The following is a 13,767-nucleotide window of genomic DNA, read 5'->3' as shown; positions in this document are numbered from 1 at the left end:
AACCCGCGGCTTTCGGGACAGCAGCCGAGCGCCATAACCACTCAGCCACCGCGGCGGCTATTCAACAGATGTGGGGGAATGTTAACCACGCCGTTCGAACGCTTCTCTCTTCCTTATTCACCCACGGCTTACGTTCAGTGACCCGGCGGTTGACTATATGTGGGCTTAAAAAGCCAAGCCACAACTCGCCAGCAGTCACACCTGATGAGGAAACCAAGTAGGTTCACAAACGTGTTATCTTAATTTAGTTGGCATTTATTTCTCACCTAAATTTGCCTTCCCAATTAGGTAGATCTCTACTGAATGTTTTCTTTTGAGCCACATTTATGCCTCACTGTTGCAATCGCCTGGAAAAGTGACTACAGTACGAAGCATTTCAAACAATTTTTCAGGTTTAAAGGTGTGAAAAACAAAGAAAAACCGACAAAAGCACATCGCATATAGCGCTGCTGTTTCATGTCTATCTGGCTTGCTTGTCCACCAAAAAGAACATGCTCCCATATCCACTTCAGGAAAATCAATGAACTCCAGTTACCCTCATGGCAACTCCAACGGCCGGTAATGAATGCATCAAAAGACTACACAACTTTCACACACAGTATCAACACCAGGCTTGCCAACATGAAATGAAGTAAGTTTCATATTACCTTGCTCCAAACATGCAAAACCAAAATATTTGCCATTGAAATAATTACACAACATTCAGCAACCTCATGAGATTTACTAGCAACAGTTTAACAAGTGTTTGTGACAGAGTTTTGAATAATCAGTGAAAGCAAATCTTATGCAGCCGCACAAAGAAAAATGTCACATCAGATCTATTACTGCCAACAATTCATATCATGCGTAGGTCGATAGTACATTCAAGATTACAAGTTTTTATGTAAACAAGAACAAGATAGATCAGTGTAACAACCTGTTGCAGAGCTGAAATAACTACAAGGACGAATGTTTGTAGCAGAGCTGACACTTGAACTACTTCACACAAGTTTTCCGCTACTAACAAGGAGGCACAGTGATATATTTCAAAAAAAATGTGACTTCTAGCTATGTCACTACAACAAGCTATTATTAACAGACACCAGAACCACCACAAGCAAACATGCTTCCAACATTTAAAGCTTGCAATTCAAGCTCCCATGCAACAGCTTCCCACTAAAAAAAAGCAAACTGACTTTCCAGTATTCTAGCAACACTGAATCATCAAGTGGTAAACAGCTTGAACTTAATAAAAAAAGACTGATTTCAAAACATATTTTTACAGCCGATACTTTCAAGTGGCTCTGGCTGCCCCAGTGTTGGTATAAGTGAAGAATAACTTTCATGTGCGAACATGCTTGAATTACATGTACACAAGCCTCATGCCTAAGAAGAAAATTGAAGCTAATCTATGCACACCAATACCAGCTTATATGTGCCAGGCTTCTCTACAAGAGCCCAGCAGGAACATCAAGCATGCATGAGACAATTTTACTGAGCAGCAGGCAAAGCTTCTCTACACATATGAACAATTAAAGCATAACTTTTCCTTTTCAAATTTTACCATACATTCATACTCCAGACTTGTAACAAAATATTCATACCATATTAATGAGCAAACCAATATTCCTGCTGGCTCTTACTGTACCCACAGGTATAAGAAAAAAATCAAGATGCATCCACGTAATTGTCACAGCAAGAAATGCAGGTTTTAAGCATCAAATCAAAGCAGATATTTACTCGCTCTGATAAACATTATAAGCACACGTATAAGCGCAGCTTGTTCAAGGTAGCATTGCGTTAAGTCCTCAGTGGAAGCCTTGGCTATCAATTAGGTAAAGCAAAAAGACAAGGTAGTCAGTATAAGCCCTCGCTTGAAGCAGAAAGACAAGCCCCTGGTTTCTGCACCACAAGGGCTAGAAAATTAAAAATCGAATTTATAAAGAGAAAGTAAGCAAAATTTCTGTAGAAGCTCACCACCATCCTCACAGACATTGCAACTAGGAGTACTTAATCATGCGAAGTTTTCTCATACATAAAGAAAAGGAATGGTACTGGTATTTAATAATACACATGCGAGGGCACAGTCACAAACGGTCATTCTCATCAATAACTCACAATGCTTTGGTTTTGACATCACAAGCAAGGAATGTAACTGCACTGAAGCACATACATGCCTTAAGCACAACAATTACTTTAACTAGCTGCAAAAATAATTTCCCAATAAAAATGTGAAAAAAAGGGCAGGAAAAGAACTAACCAATACGCGATGCAGCAAAATTTAGTATAACTTGTGTTCTAATCAAAATCAGACTAAAATATCTAACTGCCACTTGATATTTCATTACTACCATAATTCAATGCTGCAGCAAATGCTACATGGAAGAATCAAAGTACCACAGCCATGACTCAATTAAATATTAAACAACTCTTGCATGTAGATTATGCATTTTGCAGTTCAGTATGTCATACAGTACTTCAATGCAACTCATATACACTTCAGTGAACTTTGCACAAAAGGATATCAAAATTATATTAATATTTTGTCAGATCAGATTGTCCAGGCAGATTGTCTGGACAGAATATGAAGCCCACAGCCAAGGAAAAGTTAGCCTTTTCCCAATCACTCTCTACAACCAAACTGAAGATAAAAACAAAAGCAACTTCCTCGAGACAATTCAAGCCTTATACCTATACAGTATCACAAAATACAATACCAAAAAGATGTAACTTGTAAAAACGGTGTACTTAAAAATATTCAGTCATTCAAAACAACATAAATAATGATTTTCCCTTGCTTCAGTTCAGAAAAATTTCTAAACAGTTTGCAAAAAAATAAAGGCTGAATCGAAAGGAAAATGTACAAATCAACCATGGCAGATCAAATCTGCTGTAGAATCCCCTTATTCATATACATACAAATAAGGTTAAAATAAATCAAGGCAACAATTAAAAGAGGTGCCCCTCCCAGCACATCTGGGGAGTAAAACATTTTAGGAAAAAGTAAATGGTGGCTATGGGAGGAGGTCACAGAACAGGGCACACTGAGCAGTGCCACACAGTGGAGAGGCAGCCAGGAGCTTGTCCACTGCTTGGAATAGGCCTTTGTTTATTTCAATTCAAGTGCTCCTTCCTCTTCAAGCTTGCAGATGAACTTCATCACTCTGTACTGGGAAGCGGTCTGGGGGCAACAGCATTTTATCAGAGACCTTCCTGCCTGCTTGCTTCTCCAATGCCTAGAATATACTAATTTCTCACAGTATTCAATGCATGCTGTCGTAAAAACCAGACACCAGCAGCAAATGGGAAGTGCCTTCCTCAGTCACAAGCTAGCTGTAGCGGAAGGCATTCTTTCCTTGTAGCTTTGCTTCAGCAACTTCAACAATCTCTTACCTCTAGAAAAATTCGCAAGAAATTTGTGCTCATCCCTTTTAAGCACACGCATAGCTGATTTGCACCATCAATAGAAGACAGAGAGACTAAATGCTCATCGAAATTTTCAATCTGGTTAGAATTTATTTACTCCAGATTTAATATACCAGTAATGTGACACCACATAGGTGGTGTCACGAGTCTGAATGACGTGTGAAATTGTGGCGTATCTAGCAAGAACCTGTCAGCCCTAGGACAAATGGGTAGTGCTGTTAAAAATGAGTAATGAATGAATAACCAGCAAAAAAACAGTCAGAAAAAGCAGTACTTGCTAACTTGACCACCAGAAGCCCTTCACCAATGCATGTGATTTAAGACCGCATTAGCATCGCACCAGGACTGCTACAATGTGCCAGAAATGGTCACAGAATTCTGCTCACAAGCCTAATCGGCTACTGCGAGATATTTATAATTTTTTTCAATCATGAACCATATAAAGCACAGATCTACAGAAATAACTATGAAAACAACTGAAAACAAAAGCACTGTTTACTAGGCAAATGGCCAAATTAGTCAATAATCTAAGAGTAAATTGAAATTTAAACTGTAAACCAAAAGGCATAAGAGAAAAGAAGTGGCCTTTAAACTTGTGTTTTTATCCCCAAAGCACTATTATAAAATATTAAGTTCAAAATTCTCACTTTTTCTCCCCAATCTTGGATGAATTCTTTACTAGCAAAGACATGTGATGGTATATAAAAGTGTATATTCGCTAAAGATTTACAAATTAGGATGATGGTGGTTTTATGTAACTACTATCACAACCAACATGATCCGCACAATCTGTTCTATTGGCTGAAGCAGAAAAATGCTCCTTTCCTTTATTGAAAATACAGTTTGCTACATAACAATATCACCATTGTGACAGACCTTGTGAACTTAAACTGAAATGTTGCCATACTGCACTTAAATGCTTAAAAGCAAGAGCCCTTACAGCAGACGCCATTTGGCACATCACTGCTGTCATCAGTTCATCAGTCATGTATGGAAAATGCCATGCACACGGAAGTGCTACCACACATACTTGCAAAATTTAAAAGGCAGACAAAAAAGGGCCAGTCTTTCGACTTGATGTGTTTTATTTACAAAATTTTTACAGCAGAAAGTTTGAAATAATGAAATCTGCCCTCTGCCACAAGATCTAAGCTTTGTTGTTCATTTGGACAGTCACTTTCTTGTATTTCCATGTTTTTACAGTAACCAAATAAACAAGACAGAGGTAAAAATAGAAGATTTCGATTAAAATTAACTTAACCAAAATGTATTAAGCAAAGTAAAACAGCACAAAGCAGCACAACTCTGCTAGGAAGAGTATCTGCATGCAGCACAAACACTATAATAAATAAGGCAAATTGGATGGCAGTTCAGATCATTAAATGCTTGGATAATAACACTGTACTGCAACCACAGGAAGAAATACAGAATGCTACCAAACAGTTCTTTTACACACAAGAACTAAGCCTGCTGCTTTCAGCCACATAATGTTACAAAGTCTAAGATCAAAATCATGCTTCCGTGGATACGATACTTGATGAACACTGGTTTCTGACAGGAGAATTTCAAGATTTACCCATGAAACACCAGACAATACTGGGCACACGAACTGGGCACTCGAAAAGGTGTTTAGGTAGATTAAAGCGACTGACAACTGGCTAAAACATGCTACAAGGTTATGCTGTAAATAAGATGTTGCCATCTATAGAGATATCGGGCACAATGCCACAAATCAGAAGAGGGATTAAATTTTAAATAGGAACATAAAACTGAATAAGCGGCATGATGCTATGAAACTTTGGTACTAACAGCGTATCCAATTAGACTGGTTACACTACTTAGCTGTTATTAAACATACAGCACTTCTGCTTTTAAAAATGTGTTATAATTCGTTAGCATTTCCATTATTTTCATTGGATCGTTTCACATGAAAAAAGTTCATGTAAAAAAGCAGTGCCACTGTCATGTCAAAAAGTGGAATAATGGAACCATAGCTGCTGCCATAGCATGGCAGCAAATGTCAGTGTTTTTGTAAATATGCAAGTGCATAAAAGAGCTCAAGCATGCATACTTTAACATAGAAGTAATGCAAAATTCTAAATCCATGTTTTAAGATAACAATTGCATTAATCAATAACTGCTTTTTTAAAGCTGACACAGCACATATTTTCATCTCACTTTTTCCAGCGTGCTATTATTGCATTCACTTCTTTCCAGTATTGGGATTATAAAAACATGCGATTTCAATGACTCAAAAATGAAAAATTAAATATAACAATTTAAGGTGTAAAAGTTTTACGGAGAACTTTTGAGGCAACTGTTGTGGAGTCAGGCACTTTGGATACTAAATTTTCCATTGTTCCTTAAAATTCAGTAGTTGGTCCCTTCATCAACTGTAGAAAGCTACAGTGACCTTCTCTGGTAATGACTAGTAAATGAAAAGGGAGACAAAGCAAGTAATGCCCTACTGAAGAAAATTTAGGCTTTTTCACAATCAAACAAGCTGACAAACTACTTGTACTACAACCAAAGATACAGCCAAAATGATGACTTACCTGTCGGGCCATGTCAATATAGGCCAGGAGCTTTTTGATTCCTATCCAGATCCTAGTATATGAAAAAAAGAAAAAAGTGGCCTATGTGAACAATCGTGCCATCTAAAAAAGCGGGTTTATGGGGTTTAACGTCCCAAAGCGACTCAAGCTATGAGGGGCACCGTAGTGGAGGAGTCCGGATAATTTCGACAGCCTGGGGTTCTTAAACGTGCATTAACATCATGCAGTACATGGGCATCTAGCAGTCTGCCTCCATCGAAATGAGACTGCCATGGCCAGGATCGAACCCCAGTCTTTTGGGTCAGCAACAGAACGTCATAACCACTGAGCCACTGCGACGGCTCCGCCTAAAAAAGCAAAAAAAAATAACGCTACACTTTTCAAGAATTGGCACTAATAATCTAGTTTTAGGGCTCACAGCTATTCCTTAACAATACTTGTTAAGCATACAAAAGGAACAATACAACAAATAAAATCATTCATACTAGAACATCCTTGTAATGCACAGCATTTTTCAAGGTGGAGGTAAAACTTAATTTAGTGAATTGGAGATCAACTTGCACAAAGTATACTGCTGAGAACTGATTACCGTACAAACTGATGTGTTCATTAATAACAATTGTCCGGACAGGAGAGTGAAAAAATATGTTCAATTGCATGCACCACTGAGTTGCGAAGCCCACATTCAAAGGTGGCAGCTTGTAAGCACTCTACATGGCATGCCTCAACGATTTTGATGCCTGCTATCATCGAGCATTGATATGCAACTGATATTTCTTCTCGATAATGAATTTTATTGGCGTGAGGGCAACTCTGACCAAAGAGCGCCATGTCACAAGGTGTTTTTGGGCAACTCAAGGTGGGGTCAAAGACCCATTTCCCAAACATTTCACCCCAAAGAAGCCCAGCACCTGGCCAGGGTAAAGCTTGTACCCACAGGAATACCGACGGACACCCGGCGACACTGGGGATCGAACCCCGCACTGGGGATTCAAACCCCAATGCAGCACAATTCCACAACTTCCACTATAATAAGATATATTAAGAGCCCATACAAGCTGTTGTGAAGCTAACTTAGTTGGTCACACTGTTATTCTGGGGGGAACTTACAATGCTCAGACCTGCATGTGCCCATTGCACAAATGCGAGACCAATGGTACAATTGAAGCTGCCTGAAAATACTTGCAAATTAGGAGCTACATTAGACAAATTAACCACGAACGACCCTGACAGCGCTTTTGCCATACTTTGAGCCATACCACAGAGTATCAATTTCAGCCTAGAGATAACTACTAATGTGCTGTAAGCATGTCAAGTAGTGCATTCGTCTGCCTACTGTTGGCCACATGTTCAGATGAGTTCCAAGGCACAACCATCAAACATTGTAGGGGAAGGAAGGAGAAGAGAAAAAAAAAACTCACCTGCGGCCTTCCAGATGCCTTGAAATCTGATCCAGCTCAGCCTTGGAGAAGCAGTCAACGTCCTCAAGCACGGCCAGGACATGCTGGGACTGAGACAGGTTAGGCACCCGCAGCACAGCGGTGAAGGAAGAACTCAGGCCCATCTCGTCCAGCACTCCCTTCAGGCTGCTCGTGCACAGCACCAGCAGCTTGCGGCCCTGGAATAGTCCAACACACATGTGCTCTGGATCATAAATAATGTATTGGAACCTCTCAGACAATCTTAGATACTGCACAACAAGGCTCTGCACTTGCTTTTAACTTTGCACTGTAGTTTATTCAGCAGATTTTACTTTTATGATGCCAGCCAGCAGCTGAAGCATCCCAAAGCACACGCGAAAAAATGGAGACCACCACCACATGCCTCACAGGGCATTAGACATGTGATGCATGTATTCTACTATTGTATAATGCTTCTAAAATCACCATGTTCTATTTCTGTTTCGCACCCCAGTTATGTAATCCCCCTCACATAATACTCCAGTCAGACCCCGTGAAGTATTTGAATAACTAAATAAGGAAAACAAAAGCTGCACAGAAATTCGTGGTCAAAAGAATAACGGCCTGAGGGGCGAGTTGGTGCATGATGAAATGAACGGCGGCGCAAACAAGCTTGAGCTGAATGTTTAAATACCGTATTTACTCGAATGTAACGCGACCACGATTGTAACGCGACGGTCGACTTTTTGGGTGTGAAAAGGGGAAAAAAAACTACGATTGTAACGCGAGGGTAGACTTCGGGCGTGCGACAGAAAAACCGAAAGAACCCGAATGTGACGCGAAGAACCGACATCGCACAGTTCTGAGAGTCAAAGACAACTTTATTGAAATACAAGCCAAACAGGCATTCCTATACACCCTCATCCTCATGGCAGTTGTCGCCATCACTGTCATCATCACAGCTTGACTCTTCTTTGTCACTAGCTGCCTCCCACAGCAGGTCGTCCTCGCTTCCGTCTAGAGCATTTGAAATTGAGCATTTCTTAAATGCGCGGTAGCCCAAATCATGAGGCAGCCCGTACCAGGCTGCTGAAACCCAGTGGGCAACGGTAGACGCGCTTGGGAATTTCAGCCTATCTGCAGGTGTTGTTGTTGATCCGCTTTCAATCCACTCCCAGTATAATTGTCGCAAGCGATCCTTGAAGGGCTTGTTCATGCAAACGTCCAGAGGCTGGAGAATGGAGGTCATGCCACCCGGTATAACAACGAGATGCGTTCGGTCACGCTGTAGCTTTTTTTTGATGCCGGGCGTCAGGTGACCTCAGAAAGAGCCCAGAACCGATATTGCTTCCGGATGCAGCAATGCGCCTGGCCTTCAGTCCCACACACTTTGAATCCAATCTATGACAAGATTCGAGTCCATCCAACCTTTTTCGTGACAGCGCACGATAACGTCTTTCGGGAAAGTTTCCTTCCGGATCGTCTTCCGGCGAAAAATGATGAATGGAGGGAGCTTGCGGCCATCAGCCAAACATGCCAGCATAACACTAATCCAATTTTTTCTGTTGCCTGTGCTTCTAAGGCGAACTTCATGCTCACCAGACTTGTGCACTGTTCTGGACATAGGCATGTCCAGATACACGAGGGTTGGTCGGCATTGCCGATATGTCCAAGTTGCATGTTGGTAGAGCGACTAAGATCGATGACGTAGCGCTGGAACTCTTGAAGTTTTGATTCGAAGTCCCCGGGAAGCTTCTGGCAAATAGAAGTCGTGCGTCGAAGGGAGAACCCGGCCCTTCGCATAAACTTCTGCACCCAGCCTCGTGATGCCTTAAACTGGTTTTGGGTCAAACCCGTGTCCCGCGCAAGCTCCTGTGCTTTGCACTGAAGCATTTCAATGTTTACTCCAAGTAGTCGGGAATGTTACTCGCTAATGAACTCTGCAAGGCGACGCTCCAACTCCGGGAAGCGGCCTTTCTTGGGCCCCCGAAAGCCTTTTCGCAGGCTGTTGCAGTTAAACAATTCCTCGCGATGTTTCCTCCATCCCCTGATCGTCGATTCGCTGACGTCCAGAGGTCTTGCAGCCGCTGAATTTCCCACTTTCTCAGCAAGCAGAATAGCGTTGCGCTTGAACCCAGCTCTATACTGAGCGCGTGAGCACGCCATTCCGCTTGAAGACAACTCGACCGTTTGATGGGAATAGGCCTAAGACTCGAAGCACGGAACGCACAACTACACGCACTGGCACCGAACATGAGAAAGAGTGAACAAAGCGCGCTGCTCCATGCCCTGGTGCCTGTTAGTCACGTGGACACGTTTTTGCATAAGTTGCAAGGATTAACAGACAGATGGCGGTGGGATCGCTCGCTCCTTTGCTGGCGTCTTGGCGGCGATTGCAAGCGCTCGGTGCCTCCGAGATGGCTGTTTCATTTTGCGGTCACGGAGGCCACACAACCTCGCTACAGGTTGCGAGCATTCGTCAAGAGGTGGCGCCCTCTCATCGTGCCAGTGACTCTAGCTGGCGTCGACTCATGTTGGCTTGTTCTCACTGGCGTCTTTTTTTTTTGCGTTTGCGATTAGGTTGCCGCTTTGTCCTAGTAGTTGTGACCTGTGGTTCGCGTACTGGTTGACCGGCGAGTTGGAGTGCGTGATTTCGAATGACCAGTACGATCAACGCACATGCTTGACACATGAAATGATTTTAATAGCGTGTGTTTGGTGCTCTTCATAGCGTTTTTAAACCTAGTATTCGATTGTAATGCGGGGGGTGACATTTCCTTTCTAATTTCGTTAAAAAAACTCGCATTACATTCGAGTAAATACGGTATTCCATCTTTCCGCGCAATAAACAGCTGGTAGCGTGCACATGTGGTGTGCTTCTTGTTAGTGTCCTTGTTTACGCCGCCGATCATTTCATCGTGGTCAAAAGTTTTACCACAATGCAATTCGAATTTACAAGAACACTGCCTAAGAGACGTCTCAATAGAAGGTACCATAAAGTTTACGCCATGCTTAAGGCACTTTAAACAGACAGCACAAACAGTAGCAATGGCTGACATCGTACTTAACATGCTCTAAGTAAACAGCACTAACAACCGTAACCAGAGCCAATCTCTGTTGCTAAAAAAGAGTACCTTTGGAGGATCCTTTTGCAGGAGCACTAAGAGAGCTTGTAGCACCAGGTTTGAATACCTTGGTCCAATCGGACCATAGTCTGTAAACACAACGTGAAACACACCACTAAGATTACAAGAGGTTCACTGTTGACTTTGCTAGTACTCTATACGAAGCAAAATTGCATGCACAGTTGTTCTAAGCCACTTTCCAACACAATTTACCAATAACTTACCCAGTAAGCGCTCAATATTGTCAACCAATATGCAGCTCTGTTGGGACTTATAGGCATCATCAAACACCTAGAAAACAAATGTTCACACTGTGTCACTACATGATCTTGCTAACTTTGAAAATGTTCTATTTAATTCCAAATGCAACTTTGTGTTCAACATAGCCTACTGAAAAAAACCACTGCTGGCTGCACTTCAAGCCATTACAGTGAATAGAATTTATTAGTGGAAAGCTTCTAAGGGTGCATAAGAATAACCAAGTCAGTACTATTTCATCTATTCCTCACTGAGATAGTCTCCCTAGGCAAGGCTGAACACAACAACAGGCAACTTTAAGCAAACCTAGCAGCGCAAGCATTCAGGTATTAGCCTACTGGTGTCATCATGAAGAAAGGCCAGTGATCAGTTGAATTTTTGAATCTGACACAGTCAACTTCTATTAATTCAACAATTTTTTTCTTTATTTTTGTGCCATGGCACTCTTTGGCCAAAGCTGCCCTTGCGCCATAAAAATGTATCATCATCATCATCTTTCTTTAATTAGTTTGGTTTATGAGGGTTTAACATCCCAAAGCGACTCAGGCTATGAGGGACGCCGTAGTGAAGGGCTCCGGAAATTTCAACCACCTGGGGTTCTTCGAGCACTGACACAGCACAGTACACGGGCCTCTAAAATTTCGACTCCATTGAAATTCGACCGCCGCAGTTGGGATCGAACCTGTGTCTTTCGGGTCAGTAGCTGAGCGCCATAATCACTGAGCGACCATGGAGGCTTTTTTCTTTAATTAAACACTACAAAAACACTGACCAGCACCCATACTTTTTGCAGAAACTAGTGCTTGTTTATCTTTAACTTAGCATGTCTAATATTGGATCATTCAGACAACAGAGAGAATCACCAAAGTATAACAAGCACAACTGGTCGTACCAAATGTGCTAATGGTAAATTTTATGCCCACGCTATGATGCCTCTGCTGATGGATGTCTATTTATAGGTGCACTCCAAGCATGCTTCCTGCCACTTGCAACCATATACACAAACAAAAAAAAAGGATATACTAGTCAAGGGGGGGAGGCATGGTATGGCATGTGGAGTGCGATATCCCAAAGTTGCATACGGGCTATCGGCGCTGTAAGGGTGCGTGCTGAACTAATTTAGACCACCTGCGGTTCTCTGATGTGCACTGACATGGCAAAGCACAGGAGAATTTTTGCATTTCACCTCCATCGAAATGTGGCTGCCCCAGCCATAATTCTATCCTGTGACCATAATCTCGGCAGCCAAATGCCACAACCACTCAACTGTCACAGCTGTTAGAGTGCGGAAGGACAGGTAGGAATGAGGACGAGCATTTCTGGGGAGGGGAAGGTGGCCCATAACCTTCATCTCACTAAAAACATGCAGCACTGTGCAAGCTGCACCTCAAGACAGCTAATCAGTAGTTGAACACCAAAAACATGCACAAGACTAGTCTGTGAAAGGCACTGCCTCGCCTGTCATACCACAACTGGCCACATTAATGGACTGCGGCCAGTCACAGACCATTATTATACACAAGCAGCTTTGCAACTTCGACACTCAATGTACTGACACAGTCAGATTGCTTAAAAATGGTGCATGGCTTCAGTTGGTCAGCAGCAGCAATAAAGAAGTCCAGTAGCTCCAACTAAACGCAGGCTATGTGAAAGGTGCACTCTGGTTCGCAGGATTGTTTTGGTACCCGAAGGTGCCAACCAGGTTTCACAGGAATATCAGTGCCAAGCAATTCGGTACGTTCTGTAGTGCTTGCTTATGAATATAAGTACTGACCACCACCACAAAATATGTAAATCTACTGCACGTTTTGATTGCATTCGTTTATTGTAACAAATCTGCATGCCCTGATTAGGTAGAACAAACAAAGCCAACTGTAATATAGTTTATGAGACAGCTTATTTTGCAGCTTATACTAAAAGTGGTGGGAGTTAAATGCATTATTTCACTGATATGCAAGATGAATTACCTTTTTAATGAGCTGGCATTTAGCAGTCTCAGTGTAGCCAACCATTGCATCAGGACTGCAAAGCTTTATAAACGGAAACTCTGAACGCAGGGCAATTTTGGCTGCCAGTGCAGTCTTGCCCGAATTCGGGGCCCCTGAAAAAAAATGCGAAGTTAGCATAAAACTGCCAGCAAAGCATGCCGCTTTTTTGTAAATACAGTTAAACCTCGATATAACGAACTTCAATATAACGAAATCCTCAATATAACGAAGTTACAAGGCATATTCAACTTATTCCCCATTGGAAACCATGTATATTTTGCCTCGACATAACGAAGTAATATTGCTGCAATTTCATTACAACGAAGTCGCGTATCCTAAAAAAATTTACCCGGAAGGAAAATGTCGCCGTGACGATGACGGCCGCGGGGAAAGCGGTGCTAGCGTGAGTGACTTGGGTAACCCACGCGGATGGGCCTCATGGGGCGCGTGGAATTCGCTCCCAGCAAGCGGGAGAGAGAGAGAGCAACCCTCTCTCTTCCCCCCATCCGGGCCCGTCTTTATTATTTTTTTTTTTTGCTCGGTCGCCGGCAACAGCGCACTCCCCCCCCCCCCCCCCCCCCCCCCCCCCCACTCCTCCCAGGCTTCTTTGCTGTGCATGCGTCAGCTTACACGCCCGTCTCTCATTGGATCTGCCAACCCATGTGATTGCTTGCGCACTTGCGCGGCCGCCGTCGCCGCCGTACTCCTTTGTCCGCGTTGTCGCGTTGTTCACTCGCTGCTACCACACGTGCTGGATACATCGCAGGCGTTGCGTTGGTTGCCCTCGTGTATGCCCGCGTGCGTCGCCGCCATGAGTGGCAAGCGGAAAGCCCTTTCGCTTGAGCAAAAACAGGCGATTCTGGACGCAGTTTCGAAAGGCGAAAAGAAGAAGGACGTAGCGGCTCGATTCAGCATATCCATGAGTACGCTTTCAACAATTTTGAAAGCCAAGGAGTCTATCCTCAGCTCAGTGAAGTGTGGAACGAGCGCCCAACGTAAGCGATTGAAGCCTGCTACGTATCAAGACGTAGATAAG

At 42.8% G+C, this 13,767-nt stretch overlaps 1 protein-coding gene across 1 annotated transcript in view; it reads right to left on the bottom strand.

Annotated features, from left to right (window-relative positions):
- Nucleotides 1-701: 701 nt before the first annotated feature.
- LOC144113591 (vesicle-fusing ATPase 2-like) overlaps nucleotides 702-13,767 on the bottom strand; it is a 42,594-nt gene continuing 29,528 nt past the window's right edge. Inside the window, exons 16-21 of the mRNA XM_077646757.1 lie at nucleotides 12,711-12,844; nucleotides 10,710-10,776; nucleotides 10,495-10,574; nucleotides 7,382-7,578; nucleotides 5,961-6,012; nucleotides 702-3,160 (exon numbers count right to left, since the gene is read on the bottom strand). Of these exons, the coding sequence (XP_077502883.1) occupies nucleotides 3,089-3,160; nucleotides 5,961-6,012; nucleotides 7,382-7,578; nucleotides 10,495-10,574; nucleotides 10,710-10,776; nucleotides 12,711-12,844 (602 nt within the window). The 3' untranslated portion in view covers nucleotides 702-3,088. The remainder of the gene's footprint in view (nucleotides 3,161-5,960; nucleotides 6,013-7,381; nucleotides 7,579-10,494; nucleotides 10,575-10,709; nucleotides 10,777-12,710; nucleotides 12,845-13,767) is intronic.

Source organism: Amblyomma americanum, chromosome 1 (genome assembly GCF_052857255.1).
Source record: "Amblyomma americanum isolate KBUSLIRL-KWMA chromosome 1, ASM5285725v1, whole genome shotgun sequence".
Taxonomy (NCBI): domain Eukaryota; kingdom Metazoa; phylum Arthropoda; class Arachnida; order Ixodida; family Ixodidae; genus Amblyomma; species Amblyomma americanum.
This window is presented reverse-complemented; position numbering and strand designations above follow the sequence as displayed.